The 14,283-nt window shown below is 39.9% G+C and overlaps 1 protein-coding gene across 1 annotated transcript in view; it reads right to left on the bottom strand.

Moving 5' to 3' along the window:
• Window positions 1-5,752: 5,752 nt before the first annotated feature.
• Window positions 5,753-14,283, bottom strand: part of LOC115627960 (homeobox protein abdominal-A) — a 32,759-nt gene continuing 24,228 nt past the window's right edge. Inside the window, exons 5-6 of the mRNA XM_030523853.1 lie at window positions 6,833-7,222; window positions 5,753-6,625 (exon numbers count right to left, since the gene is read on the bottom strand). Coding sequence (XP_030379713.1) covers window positions 6,125-6,625; window positions 6,833-7,222 — 891 coding nt within the window. The 3' untranslated portion in view covers window positions 5,753-6,124. The remainder of the gene's footprint in view (window positions 6,626-6,832; window positions 7,223-14,283) is intronic.

Genomic DNA, 14,283 nt, shown 5'->3' on the forward strand with positions numbered 1-14,283 from the left:
CTACACAAAAGCCATAAAAAAAGATAATAAGATAATATTTAAGATAATTTAAGATAACATTTAATTGCTAAAGAATTAATAATCGAAATAATTTGAAAATTACTTTCCGCTAGAAGTGGATGGTTCTATACAAAATATCGTATGTACTATATATAAAATAAAGGAGTTAAGTATAGTTAGAGTAGACAGACGAGTGGGAGAATATTTTATAATGATAAAAAATCATCATTTGTCATTTAATATCGTCACACTTTCAATTTGATATTTTAATATCTAACTTGAAATCTACTAAAACGCACTACGGCGACAAATCGATGGTATAAAATATAGGTTGAAATAAATATTTAATATTAATATTTATTTATATAAATGTAAATATTTACAATTAAGTGGTTTTTTTATCAGTGTAGTATTGCGTGCAGGTATATAGTATGCATATACTATATACTCTTATTTCTTCGATATAGCTGGAGGTGCTGTTAGTGCCACGCCCACCGCCCACCGCCCAACGCCCAAACAACCGGACCATCATCATCGTCACCATCATGTGAAGAGGTTTGTGTGCGTCAGCAGCAGCACGGAAGTATTTGCAGGCGAAATGGAATGAAATGTTTGGCCCATTTTCCCATTTTCATTTCACTTTCATGGCATTTGATTTATGCGCCATTTTGCGAAAGTCAACAAATGAAAATGACAACAAAATAAAGAAATAAATAATGCGAACGACACTCACTTCTATTTCTATTTGTTTCACATTTCAAGGTTGTTAAATATCGCAAATTATGACACAAATAATCAGTCTAAAATACATAGCCAGGTTGTGCGGCAGGGGAGGAAAACGGAAAGGAAATCACTTCCATCAGCCGCCAATTATTATTTTATTTATTCATTTATTTAACACCCCGCAAAAGAAAGAGGGAATCGCAAACAGTTACGAGTATGTAACCAGCCATCAGATCTTGTCAGAGACAGAGTTAACAGCCCCAACAAACAAAAACGTAAAAGCTAATTAAATTAGAGAAAGGCAGTAGAAGGAGGCAAGCGGAATTCTAATTAATAGCTAATTATAGTAGACTGCTGCCTGAGCAGAAAAACCTACGTCTCTAGCTCGTTGGGGGAACATTAAATGGCCAGTCCAGCAAGCTGGGTGTAGTCAGACATTTTCCGGAGCTGGTTATAGAGATGGGGTTTTGAATTGTAAAGAGAAAGAGAAAGAGAGAGAGAGGTAGGGAAGAAAGATTATTGTCAGACAATGTAAATGGAAAACTATTCCAAAGCCTACTTCGCCATAAATAAACTGCTTTTGCAGAGAAACGACATCAGGGACAACTCCAAGGCCTGTTAGCGTTGGAAGATTTCCAAGCAAAAATCCTGCTAGAATAAGTTCATGCACCTGTGTAAGTACATGAGTGACTAGAACATTAATTTATAAGAAATCTTCTTGACGTACTATGAATTAATAAACAAATAAAAAATAAATAAATAAAGGTCAATAATTAATAATCAGAGTTAGAGTCGCAGTCGCAGTCGCAGCAACAGTATCCCAGTATCCCAGGACGTATTAAGGAAGTGTATAGAAGTTTATAGAAGTTTATTATTATCAATCTCTACTGCAGTTGCAATGTGACGATGGAAGTTCAATTTGGAAGCAAAAAGTACTCCAATATTTTCAACTGCTGATGTATATATATATATATATATATATGATGTATATATACATCAGATAGTACGTTCCAACGAAACATTGCCAAGCTCCTAAGCGACTTATAGAGACACATTTAGAACCAAACCAAGCATCTGCATGCGCAACTATGCGTAGAATTACGAACATAGAGGGAAAGTCGCTTGCAAATAGAGGGGCACTAATAAAGAGCCGAAACGACTACCTTTCGGAGAAAGTTTGCACGATCAGGAAGAATCATCTGTTATTTAATTATACTTATATACATACATATATTTATATTAAGTTTTTTTCTCCTCTACTTACTATTTAAGTTAAGTTAAGGTCTATTTGGTTGTGAATCGTACATACTCTATATTTTTAATGTAATCTGTATCAACGGAATGAAATTATACCTTTGTTTTCTTATAAGGCTATGAAAGCGGAATTCACGATTTATGGCGAGGACCTATTGTTTATAAGGAACAAGTTTCTTTTAAGAAAATTATTGTTGCCATACATGATATATACTTGTATTTCGAATGAAAGGTTGTTTGTTGATGGAGATTTTCGAATTAGACGATCGCCTAAGTTAATATTTTCCCGTAAGTGAACAAACAGCCTGGTTCTTGGAGCAAGCAATGCGATAATTATTGAATAAACCAAATACCTAAACATATAATGTCTATAGCTCCCTAAGCATAATTAGTATATAAGGCGGATATTTATAGTAGTATTACATATTTAAGGGTACTTAAATATTAAAATCGATACATAAATCAATTTTCTTCCAACCGCCCATAATCCCTTAAATTTTAACCATCAACCGAGAAAGATTAGAATTAGTTTCAGAGTTATGCAAAAATAGTAAAAAGTTGAATATTTGTTTCTCATCTCGATTGGCACTGAGTGTCTAGAATTTTTAGATTCGACGACTTACTCAGCTTCCTTCAGAGAAATTTTAATCTCCCCTAAGCCTTGGCACGTCTGGATTGCTTATATTGTCAAAACCAACGTGTGGCGGATATAAGGCAGGGGTTTTTATAAATAAAAGTCTGATTGGTTTTTTCCCCTATCCCTCCCCCCTTACACATTCATGAAAATCACTTTGCTCGCATTAATGAATGATAAAGAATGGTGGAGGGGGAGAGACGGAGGAGAAGAAGAGAAATGGAGTGCGGGGGGGTTGGACCCGAGACCGACACCGAGAATCGAACCCCGACCCGCGTCTCGCAACGAACTCTACACACAACACCAAAAGCACAATGAATCGCGTATCTCTACCCGCGAGACTACAACAACGCTTCTCGTGGAGAAAACAAAACGACGATTTAAGCACGACATGAAGTGTTGTTTTTGCTGTCCTTACCCGAACTTCTAAGCAGCAGTTCAGCTATAGTTTGTATTTATTTTACAAAATTACATTTATTTTTAAATTCACTTATTATTATTTTTTTAATTGTTTGTCATTGAAGCGTTAATTATAAAATGAAACGGAGGAAGAATGCTATTTTTAGATGTAATATTTCAAGGCATTGTGGCGCCATCTAGTGCCTATACGTATGCAACCAAATTAAAGCAATGTGTAATGTAGGCATGCTTTGCATGTGGTTTGTATCCACGCTAGGAACGCAACTGCTATAACGACCGCAAGGTGGCGCTGTAAACTCTTATACCAGCTACTGCTGTTGCGCTTTCAAAATACTTGCCACTCGTCACTCGTTTGATTTAAAAAAAAAAACTTAAGCAACGAACTCGATTGGAAAATTCCTTCAAATTCGGCGATACAACGAACTATATGTATAGTTTTTCCACCTGAGCTGATTTTTAAATATTAAATATTTTTAAAAAGATTACAAAATTTCTAGTCGCGAAACCAACCAGATGTTAATTAATTTTCACTTTATTTATTTATTTAAGCCAAATATAATAGGAAATACGTCAAGAATTGTGGCTTCTCTATTCGATTTTGGATTTATAATCTGCTGTAATCCCCTGCTTGCCTTCAGATATGTGAGTGGGAACGAGTGGTTTTATCTCATTCAGGGTGAGTCAATATTTTCTTTGGGGCCGTTAGACCATCCATATAGATACACCACTAAGTGACAGAGTCAATAAGATGGGATGGCTCCTAACCAGCAAAAAACTGGCACCCAGAAACAAGGTCGCCGTATACAAATCCTGCTGATGTGGCTTTCAGGCATACGGAATCGCTGTCAAATCCCGCCCGCAGACCTAGCCAACAGATTTATATAAATTAAGAATGTAAAATTGTAATTAAGACTGAACACCTAGTTTAGTTCTATTTGTATTTAGCTATAAGTTTCATTTAAGTTATAAAAACATTTAAGTTGAAAATATATATATATATATATATATATATATATATATATATATATATATATATATATATATATATATATATATATATATATATATATATATATATGTATATTTCAATAATTCATTTTAATAACGCGAATGAGCTAACAAAACATGTTAGTATAGAAAAAATATACATACATCTAATTCGGCTTTTACACGGTCTTTTGAAATGAAATATTTTCAAGTTACACGACTTTATTCCACGACTTTATTCCATTTATCACGATTCAAAATAACACAACAGAAATGCACCTAATTCGGTTTTTACACGGTCTTTTTTTACACGATTTTGATATACCACGGTTTAAACATTAAAAATTGCTTATATTTCTTTAGAGATAAGGAACCAATCACCTATTTTTGTCTGGAACCAATCTTCCGTGCAAAAGCAGAATTAGGTGTAATTGAAACTCTTGTTTGGGTCGGGGCAAAGAATTATGCAAAGAGGTAGTAACAATTGGTCACGAGCAAGAGAAAGTCCGGATCAAAATTATTCCAGCGATGATAGTGTTTCGAAGCAAGCGATTTTAAGTAACTGATGATGACAGTATTTATCATCGTGAGGTTTACGTAAATTGTTCCATACGTCTCTGAAAACAGATGGGACTACAAAGCTGGCTTGCTGTTTAAAAAGTTAGAGGCAAGCCATCCGGATTATTTATGGAGGTCCGGAAAGACGCGGCTCAGCTGTAATTTCGTGGACAGCAATATTTTTTTTCGCAACTTGAGCGCATGTAGAACATAGACTGGATGTTATTTTTTAATATATATCTCAATTTATTTCGTCTAATTCTTCATTGTATGTGTATGCATATAGATTTTCATAAATTACACGATTTATATATTTCTGTGATTCTTTTCTTGTTGTTGCTGCTGTTTTTTTTTTGTTTTTTCTTCTGCAGTGTCACAAAGTTTTTGCTTTAAATTCATTTACTCATGATTTGATTGGAAAAAAAAGTGGAGTGGGGGAAGCCCCTTTGTGCAACATTCGGTTCGTGCTCTCTTTGTGGTTGCTGTTCTTTTTCTTTTTGTTGCATTTGCCTATGAACTAGTTCGTCGTAGTGCCATTTGTCTGTGGTTCAATTTCGTGTTAATTGCTTGCAATTGTTTTTGTTTATAAAGTTGAGGATGAGTGCGGCGGCCAAAAGATGGCGCTATGTACATTTTTACACTGGTCTCAAGTAATTTGAAAGTGTGACAATATTTGTTTAAATATATTTAGGGGGAAGGGGAAAAAAAAAAGGATACATGCTTAAAAACGTATTTAAATTTATGAAAAAAAAATGTTCTTAAATTATAAAAAGCCTTTAGTTTTGTTTTTGTGTTTTGCAATAAAATTGAGAACTAAATTAAATCACATTTAGCATATTTTAAAAATGTACTTTTGCAATCTTCGAGTTAAAATTTGTTTTCCGAAATTTGCAGTTGTTTTCAATTTTCGTTCTTCTGTTTTCCGTTTTATATAATAATTTAATATTTACAAATTGCAAAAAAAAAATTAGTTACATACATATATAATTTTTATGGGCCTTAGGTATATAAAAAAAATGTGTTTGATTCTGTATATATATATATATATATATATATATATATATATATATATATATATATGTGTATACTATATATATAGTATTTATATTATGTCATACATTAAACATTATTCTTTATTGTTTTTTCCTTGTTAGGCTTACACAAAAAATCGTTGAAAAATTGCAAAAACAGCCAATGTCGCGGCTGCTCAGCTGTTGCGCAGCGGCTGCGTAGCTGTGGTGAGTTTCTCCTCTTCCCCGTGACGATCGCCTCGTTCGCGGTTGAAGGGCTGCAGTGAGTAGGGCTGGTGGCAGGTGAGTTGGTTTTGGTTGCTTCTCCTGCTTCTCCATTATCGATATCGAAGTAGGTGTTTGTGAGTGGGAGAGGGAGAGGGAGAGGGAGGGCGAATTATTGAGAGCGGGAGCGGGAGTGGAAGTGGGAGCTTCGTTGTTTGCTCTCTTTTTACACATGTGTATGCATAAATATGAGTGTGTGTGTGTGTGTTTGAGTGATTTGCACAGCTTAGAACAACACATCGATGTACATGTTTCATCTGCTGGCGCAGTCCGCTGCCGCTGCCGACGCCGCTGCCTGCTCCTGCTTGACCTTTAGGAGTAGCTGTTCATGGGCATCCGTCTCATCGTGGTCATCGCAGATATCAATCTCTCCATCATCCTTGTCCAGCTCGTCGTCCTCGTCCATGTGCTCCTCGTCATGGTCCTCCGTGTCGGGCTCGCTCTCCGCCACAGCTGCCGCAGCGGCAGCGTTGCGCGCATTGGCAGCGGCTGCGACGGCGGCTGCAGCTGCCGCTGCCACTGAGGCGGCTGCAGCACGACGCTGCAGATCCTCGGCAGCCTCCACATAGCCCGCTGCGCTGCTGTGGTGGTGCATGTGAACCGCATGCTGCGCATGGGCAGCGGCGGCGGCGGCAGCGGCCGCTTGCTGCTGACGACGTTCTGCCGCAGCCTGCTGCTCCGCCAGCTGCTGTTGCTGTTGTTGTTGTTGCTGCAGCTGCTGGAGGTGGTGCAAGTGCTGCTGCTGGTTGTATGGGTGGTGCTGTTGCGCTGCCGCCGCCGCCGCAACCGCTGCATGGCTGTGGGCGGCATGGTGGGCATGGCCGTGGTGATGGTGTTGCTGCAGTTGTTGCTGGGCCGCCATTCCCACATGCATGGCTGCAGCGGCAGCGGCGGCAGCATCGCCGTGGTGCTGATGATGATGCGCTGCTGCGGCAGCGGCGGCTGCAGCATTGGCGGCAGCTATGTGGGCGGCGGCAGCGGCGTGCTTGCTCTGCTTCGCATTGGCCGGCGGAGGCGCGTCGAAGAGCAGACGCGAGATGGAAAATGAGGAGATGGGGGAGTTGTGCGTGCTGCCCGCTGAATAGGAGGTGTTGGTGTCATCCGAGGTCGGGGTCTCGCGGTCGCTCTCGTCCGACTTCAGCAGCTCGGCGGCCTCGAGCGACTTCTTGTGCATGCCCAGCAGCCAGGGGGCCACAGACTCGTCCTCCTTGGCCGACTTGATGATCGTCTCGGGCAGGGGCAGCGAATGGCGCACCATGGCCCCGTAAAGCCCATACTCGGCCATTTTAGTGCTATGTCCCCAGCACTTTTCCGTCTTGCGCCACTTGGCTCGCCGGTTCTGGTACCACACCTGCAACGAACACAAAGAGGGCGAAAATAGTAATTACTTGTAATAAAAAAATAAATAATAGTAAATTCATGATGGATATGGACACAAATAGTTTACTACTCCCCTTCCTAAGTATATAAAGGATCATGAGTTCAGAAAAGCCAACTCAAAAAACCCTAATAAGCCCCTCCAGAAGGCATGCTCTTGCCCTCTTAAGGGGTTAATGGGCTGCACAGTTGGCTTTTTGCTCCTTTCTATTTATTGCTCATCATACTCGTAAATGTAATTCAATAAGCAATTAAAAGGAACGGAAATGTCCAGGAATAAAAAACGAACTGAATCGTTACCCTTTTTTTTGTGAATCGTCTGCTTGTCTGCCTCCTTCTGAGTTGCCAGCTAGCTTTAGCAAGAATCCGACTCACACACACCCACACACCCCAACACACATTCCCCCACATACACATACACATATACATATGTAGGTTTATTTTTGCCAATCTGAAATCTTTTTGGGGGACAGACAAAAAAATCACACAATGCATGTACAAATATTTTGAGTATCGTTTGCTGGCAACGGACCAACGACCAGAACGATGGCGAACAATGTCCGAGGCTATTGAATTCTTGAGGCTGTTTTTATCCATTCAGAGACCAGTTGAGAAGTCGACACCCATAATGGCCGGCTGTTGCTCGTCTGGATGTGCCTTGGCATGAATGAAAGCCCACGATTCAAGGCATGGGGCCACGAATGTGCGTGAGTCTCTCAAATGGCACTCAGTGCCCTCAAATATTTGAAACATTGCCGGCCTGATCGCGGATGCCAACGAACGAATATCAAGTGCTTACTCAATGATTCAAATATTATAGCAACTAAATAAACAGCATTTTAGATAAGCCCTGTCTGAATCGAATGTGGCTTTGCTTGAAATTGTGGCAAGATCTTCTCACTTGAGGGGAAAACCCATAAATCTAGACCAGTCCTTATTAATCCGTTCCTTACACTCCCAACTACTGCCAATTCAAATGCATATAATTCTCGAACTCACACACACTGACCAACAATCAATAACATGTGGTGGGAGCCAACGGGCCAAGTATTCATTAAGACAAATGCGATAATTGCACTTAGACGGCAACAATGGGAGGGGAATCGGAGCGAAACTTTTGCTTTGCTCTCTCTCTCTCTCTCTCTCTCGCTCTCTCTCTCTCTCGTTGTATCGGAGATGCAGCAAAGCGTTCAAAACTAATTAAATTAAATGCAACAACAATAAGAAGGGGAATGAGCGTAGTGGGCGGTGAGTGGGGAGCGACTGATTTGGCAGACAACACTTGCCACACACACACACACACACACACACACACACACACACGCAAAGAGATACGAAGCCACGCATGATTTCGAGTACTTATTAGTGAAAATGTTGGCAGGCAAGGCAGGCTGGCAAGGCTGGCAAGGCTGGCAGGCTGACAGGGTAGGGCAGAACAGCGCAGAACAGGACAGGACAGGACAGGATAACATTAAACGGTCAATTTTCAATTTCACAGACAAGTTGGAAAGTGGGTGCGGCTCGGTCCCCTTCTGGCCCCCGGGGACGACTTAATCTTCTGTTGTGAAAAGTTCAACATAATTTTGATGCAAACAGACGGAGGAAGTTTTCCCAGGGTTGCCGCCGTAACTGCAACATGTGCCGCAATTCTCCAAGGACCATAAAAATGAAGTCGACGGCGGTCGCATTACCATTACACTTTTTTTCTTCTCTCTACTTCTGCGGCACGCGGCACATGGAGGAGGGAAAGAGAAGGAGAGACAGATGTGCCATGGTGTGATGTCAACATTTGCATTTACAGTTGTTTGCCTGTTTGTCTGTTTGCCGGATTGTTTGTTGTTGCACTTGAAATCGTCCAACATGCTGGAAAAACATAGCAAATTAAATCTGCTTGAGTTAACAACACTTAACACACCAAACAATCGACGCCCCACCTCCCCCTTCCCCTTCCGCAGAGCTGTCGGACGGACCACGACCTCCTGAAGGACAAAGAAGCTGCTTGCAACAATGTTGCTGGCTCTGTGGAGTGCTGTGCTGTGCTGTGCTGTGGTGTGTTGGGTTGTGGTGTGGTGTGGTGTGGTGTGGCGTGGCGTGGAAGGGGTGAGAGCAGCTTTGGGTGGTTGCTACAAAACTCAATCAGTGTTGCTAATGCGTTGATAAATGACTTTTTAAAATGCGCCTAGTTGTCACTACTGTTGTTGTTGTTGTTTGTTCTTGTTGTTGCGGGTGGTTGACAATTGCTAACAAGTGTGTGGCGCGCACATTTTTTTAATGATGCGAAAATAGCAGCAACGCAACGCAACGCAACGCAACATAACATCAGGCCCCAGCGCGATATGCAAATAGAAGTTGTTGTTGTAGTTGTTGCTGCTGTTTTTGTAACGCTTTTGTTTCAGTTTATAACCTCTTTTGTTTAAATGTTAATTACATAATTATGCATAATCATATTTCCTCTCGCTCTCAGCTCTCAGCTCGCTTCTCCTCTATTCTCTTTTGCTTAATATTTCCAGTATTAACAGCTCATTAAAAACGCACGACCACGACGCGTCAACAAAAGCGGTGCCTGGCGGTGGAAAATGGCATTTGGAGGAGCCATAATACATTGGCAAAGGAACGGGAGGGGGTGTGTGATGGTGGGAAGGGCGGTGGGAGGGGGAGTGGGAGGGGAGTAATCAAGACAAGAAGTGCAAAATAAGCAGTGCAGAGTGTGTAATTAATGTAAACGACAATGGAATGACGCGAACATTGAAGAGCATGGCGCTGACAAGTTTTGCGGGAAATGCAAGAATGATGCAAAAGAATAAGTTTTCAAATAAAAATAAACATCTAGGTTCTAAGTTCTAGGTAAAGTTATTGAGTATGAGATTAGAATCCACAACCGAGAGCAACTGTGGCTCGAATTATGAAATAAATAACAAAATATTATACCAGAACCACTTAATTTGAATCTCTCTCAGAGTATGTATATTGTTTGTAGATCATATTGTAGACCACATATTACAGGTATAGAAATACACATGTGTATATAGTATGTAGGTATGATCCAAGCGGCGATAACAGATCGCCATTTCAGATCAGTAAGTCATATAGCGGCCATTGAAACAATGCGATTTGAAAGTAAACTTTGAGTCTTAAATGATTGGAAGACTGTACAAGTATTTTGTAAAGCTTAAAGGTCACTCGTACTTTTAATAAAAACTTATTGGCTGGTGGCACTGACATAAAGGATAAGGCAGCAATTTGTTTGACACAAATCCTTGAATATATTCATAATATGTATGTATATTCTTAGCAAAGATAAGTTTTAATAACTACCTATCAGTCTGTATAGTCTCTGTCTAAAATATTTTTGAAAAAACATAAGCTCGCATTTATTTTTTAACTGATTAAGAACTAATTAGATCAGAAATAATAGTTTAGTTGCATTGCAAAACAATAACTTCATTATATTTTTGCTTCATCTTTCCACGAATACTTAAATAAAACTGTAAACTGTTCAAGGCTGTTCAAAGCTGGGCAAGAAACCAAGTAAAGGCTTCCTTGCATATTCATCATATCATCTATTGATTCTATTGTGTTCTAACGATCTTGTACAGCGTGAAGTGAAGCTATCTTCGTGGAAGTTAATTACTACGTTTACTAGTAGAGGCTGTTGTCATAGGTTAGACAATTAATTCATTGCAAAATGTACTTATAATCTGAACAAAAAACGGAGTTTCAATGTAGCAAAGGTCTTCCCCGTAGGTCTGAATTATTAATCATACATAAATGGGAATTAATAAGTGATTTCTTATTGATGTTCACAGTGTTTGTTACATGAACACCAATTAGCTATCATTTTCAGATCTCACCAGTTCAGTTTCAGCTCTATTCGGTTCTTGCACTCAATATCTGGCTGTCTTTCTACAAGAAAAATATCCTTGATAATCGTATGTGTTCGCTAATTGTGCTCAAAAGTATGCTCGAGAGTCCCAACTGATTTCCTGTGCATATTTCCATTTCTGTTGGTCCCCTTTGTTGGTCTCCTTTGTGTTTGTCAAAATGCAATTCCTTTTGCATTCCTTTTGCATTTTTTGATACAATACGTCAATTGGAACATGCGGTTGAGTGCATTTCGAATAAGAATTTAATGCATTTCGATTTCTTTAAAACAAAGCACCCTAAGCAGGCAATTTCGAACCGGGCACAACAAAGTGGCATCAAACTCAAAAGTGGGAACAATTAAAATTGTTGTTACAAAGCACCGCCAACTCCACGAAACGAGTTTTTCGATTACTGAATGAAGTTTAAATTAATACAGCAATTCAAAAGCTTTTTATGTGCAATCGTAGCAGGAAAGAGGGGTCCTATTCCTACAAATATAAATACAAATATAAATACAAATGTGAATTGCAAAATTTGTGGATTTTGCAGGAATATTCTTTATTACTAAAAAGTAAAAATTGTCCTTAAGTGGAAACTATACTAAACACAATTATTCACTGACCAGTTCAAATCCATAATGCTTGTTATATTAAGGGCCAAATTTATCAGGACACACTTGAAATTACTTTCAGGAGATCAAAACCTCATACAACGTAAGTCTGCATTCTTCTAAGCTCTAAGATATAACATAAACTTCTAAGCTGGATAAGAAATTGGGTTTTGTTTCTCTGTAAAAACAATTTTTGGGCTTCGCTTTTTCGCAATTGTAAGATCTATCAAGCTTTGATTTCGAATGTCACAAATGGGACTCCATAAATATTATTCAGATCGTATGCAAATTGATTTGTTTACGAATACTAAGTATAATGAAATATATCCGTGGTATTTATCCAAATCTGTAGCCAATACTTCTAGATGTTGGATAGCAAAATGAAATTTGCTTAGTTGGGGTCTGGAATTTTGGTCGCTTGCGTGTGTCTTTTTACAATGTTTTTGGACAGCAGAAGTTTTGAAGTGCCGAAAAATTGCGCTCCCGCCACTCGCTTACAACAAACCTATGCTTGTTTGTCTGTGTGTGCGTGTGTGTATGGAAGTGTGTGTAAAAACATGTTTTGCCAGCCAGTTGGGCAGCCAGCCAACCAGCCAACCAGCCAACCAGCCAGCCAGCCAGCCAGCCATATTTCTTTGCAGCGATGTGCAAAAATAAGCTGCCTGACAGCGACAACAGCAGCAACAACAACAACAGCAACAACAACAAAACAAGGGCAAAAATGCACAACGCACGCTCATACACACACACACACACACACATGCACTCACTCAGGCACACACACACACATAATACACAAAATGGAATGCAATTAAAAACGGCAGCAAAACAAGAACAACAGCAGTAACAAAAACAAAAAGAACAGGAGAGCGAGTGCGGAGAGTCGAGCAAACTTTTAATGGTGGCTTCGATTTGTTGCCTCCTTTGTTGTTGTTGTTGTTGTTGTTGCTGCTGCTGTTGCTTTTGCGGCTGCTGCTGCCGCTGCAGTTGTCTGAATGAATTTGCATGGCTGCTGCCTTCTCTGCTGCCTTCTCAGCCTCGCTGCCCCCTGCAATGCATTCGTTGGTGCTGTTGTTGTTATTATTGTTGTCGTGCTGCTAATGATTGCCTCTCCGCCTCTTTCTCGTTTGCCTAACATAGGCTGCTTTTGCCTCTGTCTCTGTCTCTGTCTCTGCCAGTGCCTCTGCCTCTGCCTGTGCCTCTGAAGTTCTGGTTCTGAGCGTCTCTTGTTCAAGCTGTGCGCCGACTGCGCCATATTTGCACTTAATTGAAGTGCATGAGTGTGTGTGTGCATGTGTGTGCCTATATGTACACATATATATGTATGTACGTAGATATGCATGTATGGGTTATTTGTGCGTTTTATTTTTTTTAAGCCAATTGTGCTTGTTAATTTGATTTTCAAACACACACAGGCGCACTTGTATGCAAATTTACAACCACACACACGCACACACACACACACACACACACACAGCACCCCTCGCCCGATATGCCAGATTGGCATGGCCAGCCTTTAGCCACTTGGACTTTCATATGTATGTGCATGTGCGTGTGCATGTGCATGTGCATGTGCATGTGCATGTGCATGTGCATGTGTATGTGCCCGCACTCCCTCTCCAGTTCCAGTTTCGTTCCGCCTTCTAAGTAGGCGTGCCATTAGCAAAGTTCCCGCTGTCATCAACAGTCGGAGTCTGAGTGCGAGTGGGAGTGGGAGTGGGAGAAGGAGCACCAGCGCCATCTTGCGGCATCTCAAGTGGCAGAGCTAATGGACTGGGGCTGGGTCGAGCCCGTGTATGTGTCTGCGTGTGTGGGGGAGGACGGACTGTTACAATATGATTAAGATTTGTGTGCAGGCCACTTAAGATAGGCGAAGAGTCAGCGCAAAGTACAAATCAAAAAGGGGGCGCGTTATACAAGTACACGCATATAATCCAAATGAGGAATAGAAATTGTGAATAAAGATAACTTATGATATTGGATATTCCCCCATTAAGTCTGAGATTCCATTTTTTGTTCTTCTTCACTTTGTTCCTATTTGCAACTAGCTCTTAATAAATTTCTAAGCTTCGCTATGTTAAGTTTTTCTTCTCACATTATCAGATCTATTGACGCCTCTGACCACACTTGGCGGAGGCATTTATTAGATATTTGACTATTTTTCTCCTACTTAGGCTCATAAGGTCTTTTTATAATTTGTATTGTACGTATTATTTTCCTGTGTCGGCAGTCAATGTTTGTTGACATTAATATAAATAAATAAATTAATCAAATAATAGGTTTTTAAATCTTTCACTGAATTCAAGCAAATAGGTGAACCTAGAATATAGAATATAGAAATGATGTAAGGAAATACTAAGTATATCTCAGTACATAAATTCTGATTTAGATTTAGAACAATGATGTGTAAAGGCTGCTTAGCGGAAAGAGCGTTACTATTTCAGGTAAGTCAGTAATTGTGTATGGAAAAATATTGTTTTGCATTGCTCATATTAATTATTGAAACCATTACCTATATTTAAAGTCAATTATTTAAAATGAGCAAAATTGAGGCATATGCG

This window comes from Scaptodrosophila lebanonensis, unplaced genomic scaffold (genome assembly GCF_003285725.1).
Source record: "Scaptodrosophila lebanonensis strain 11010-0011.00,11010-0021.00 unplaced genomic scaffold, SlebRS2 tig00000098-arrow-pilon, whole genome shotgun sequence".
Lineage (NCBI taxonomy): Eukaryota > Metazoa > Arthropoda > Insecta > Diptera > Drosophilidae > Scaptodrosophila > Scaptodrosophila lebanonensis.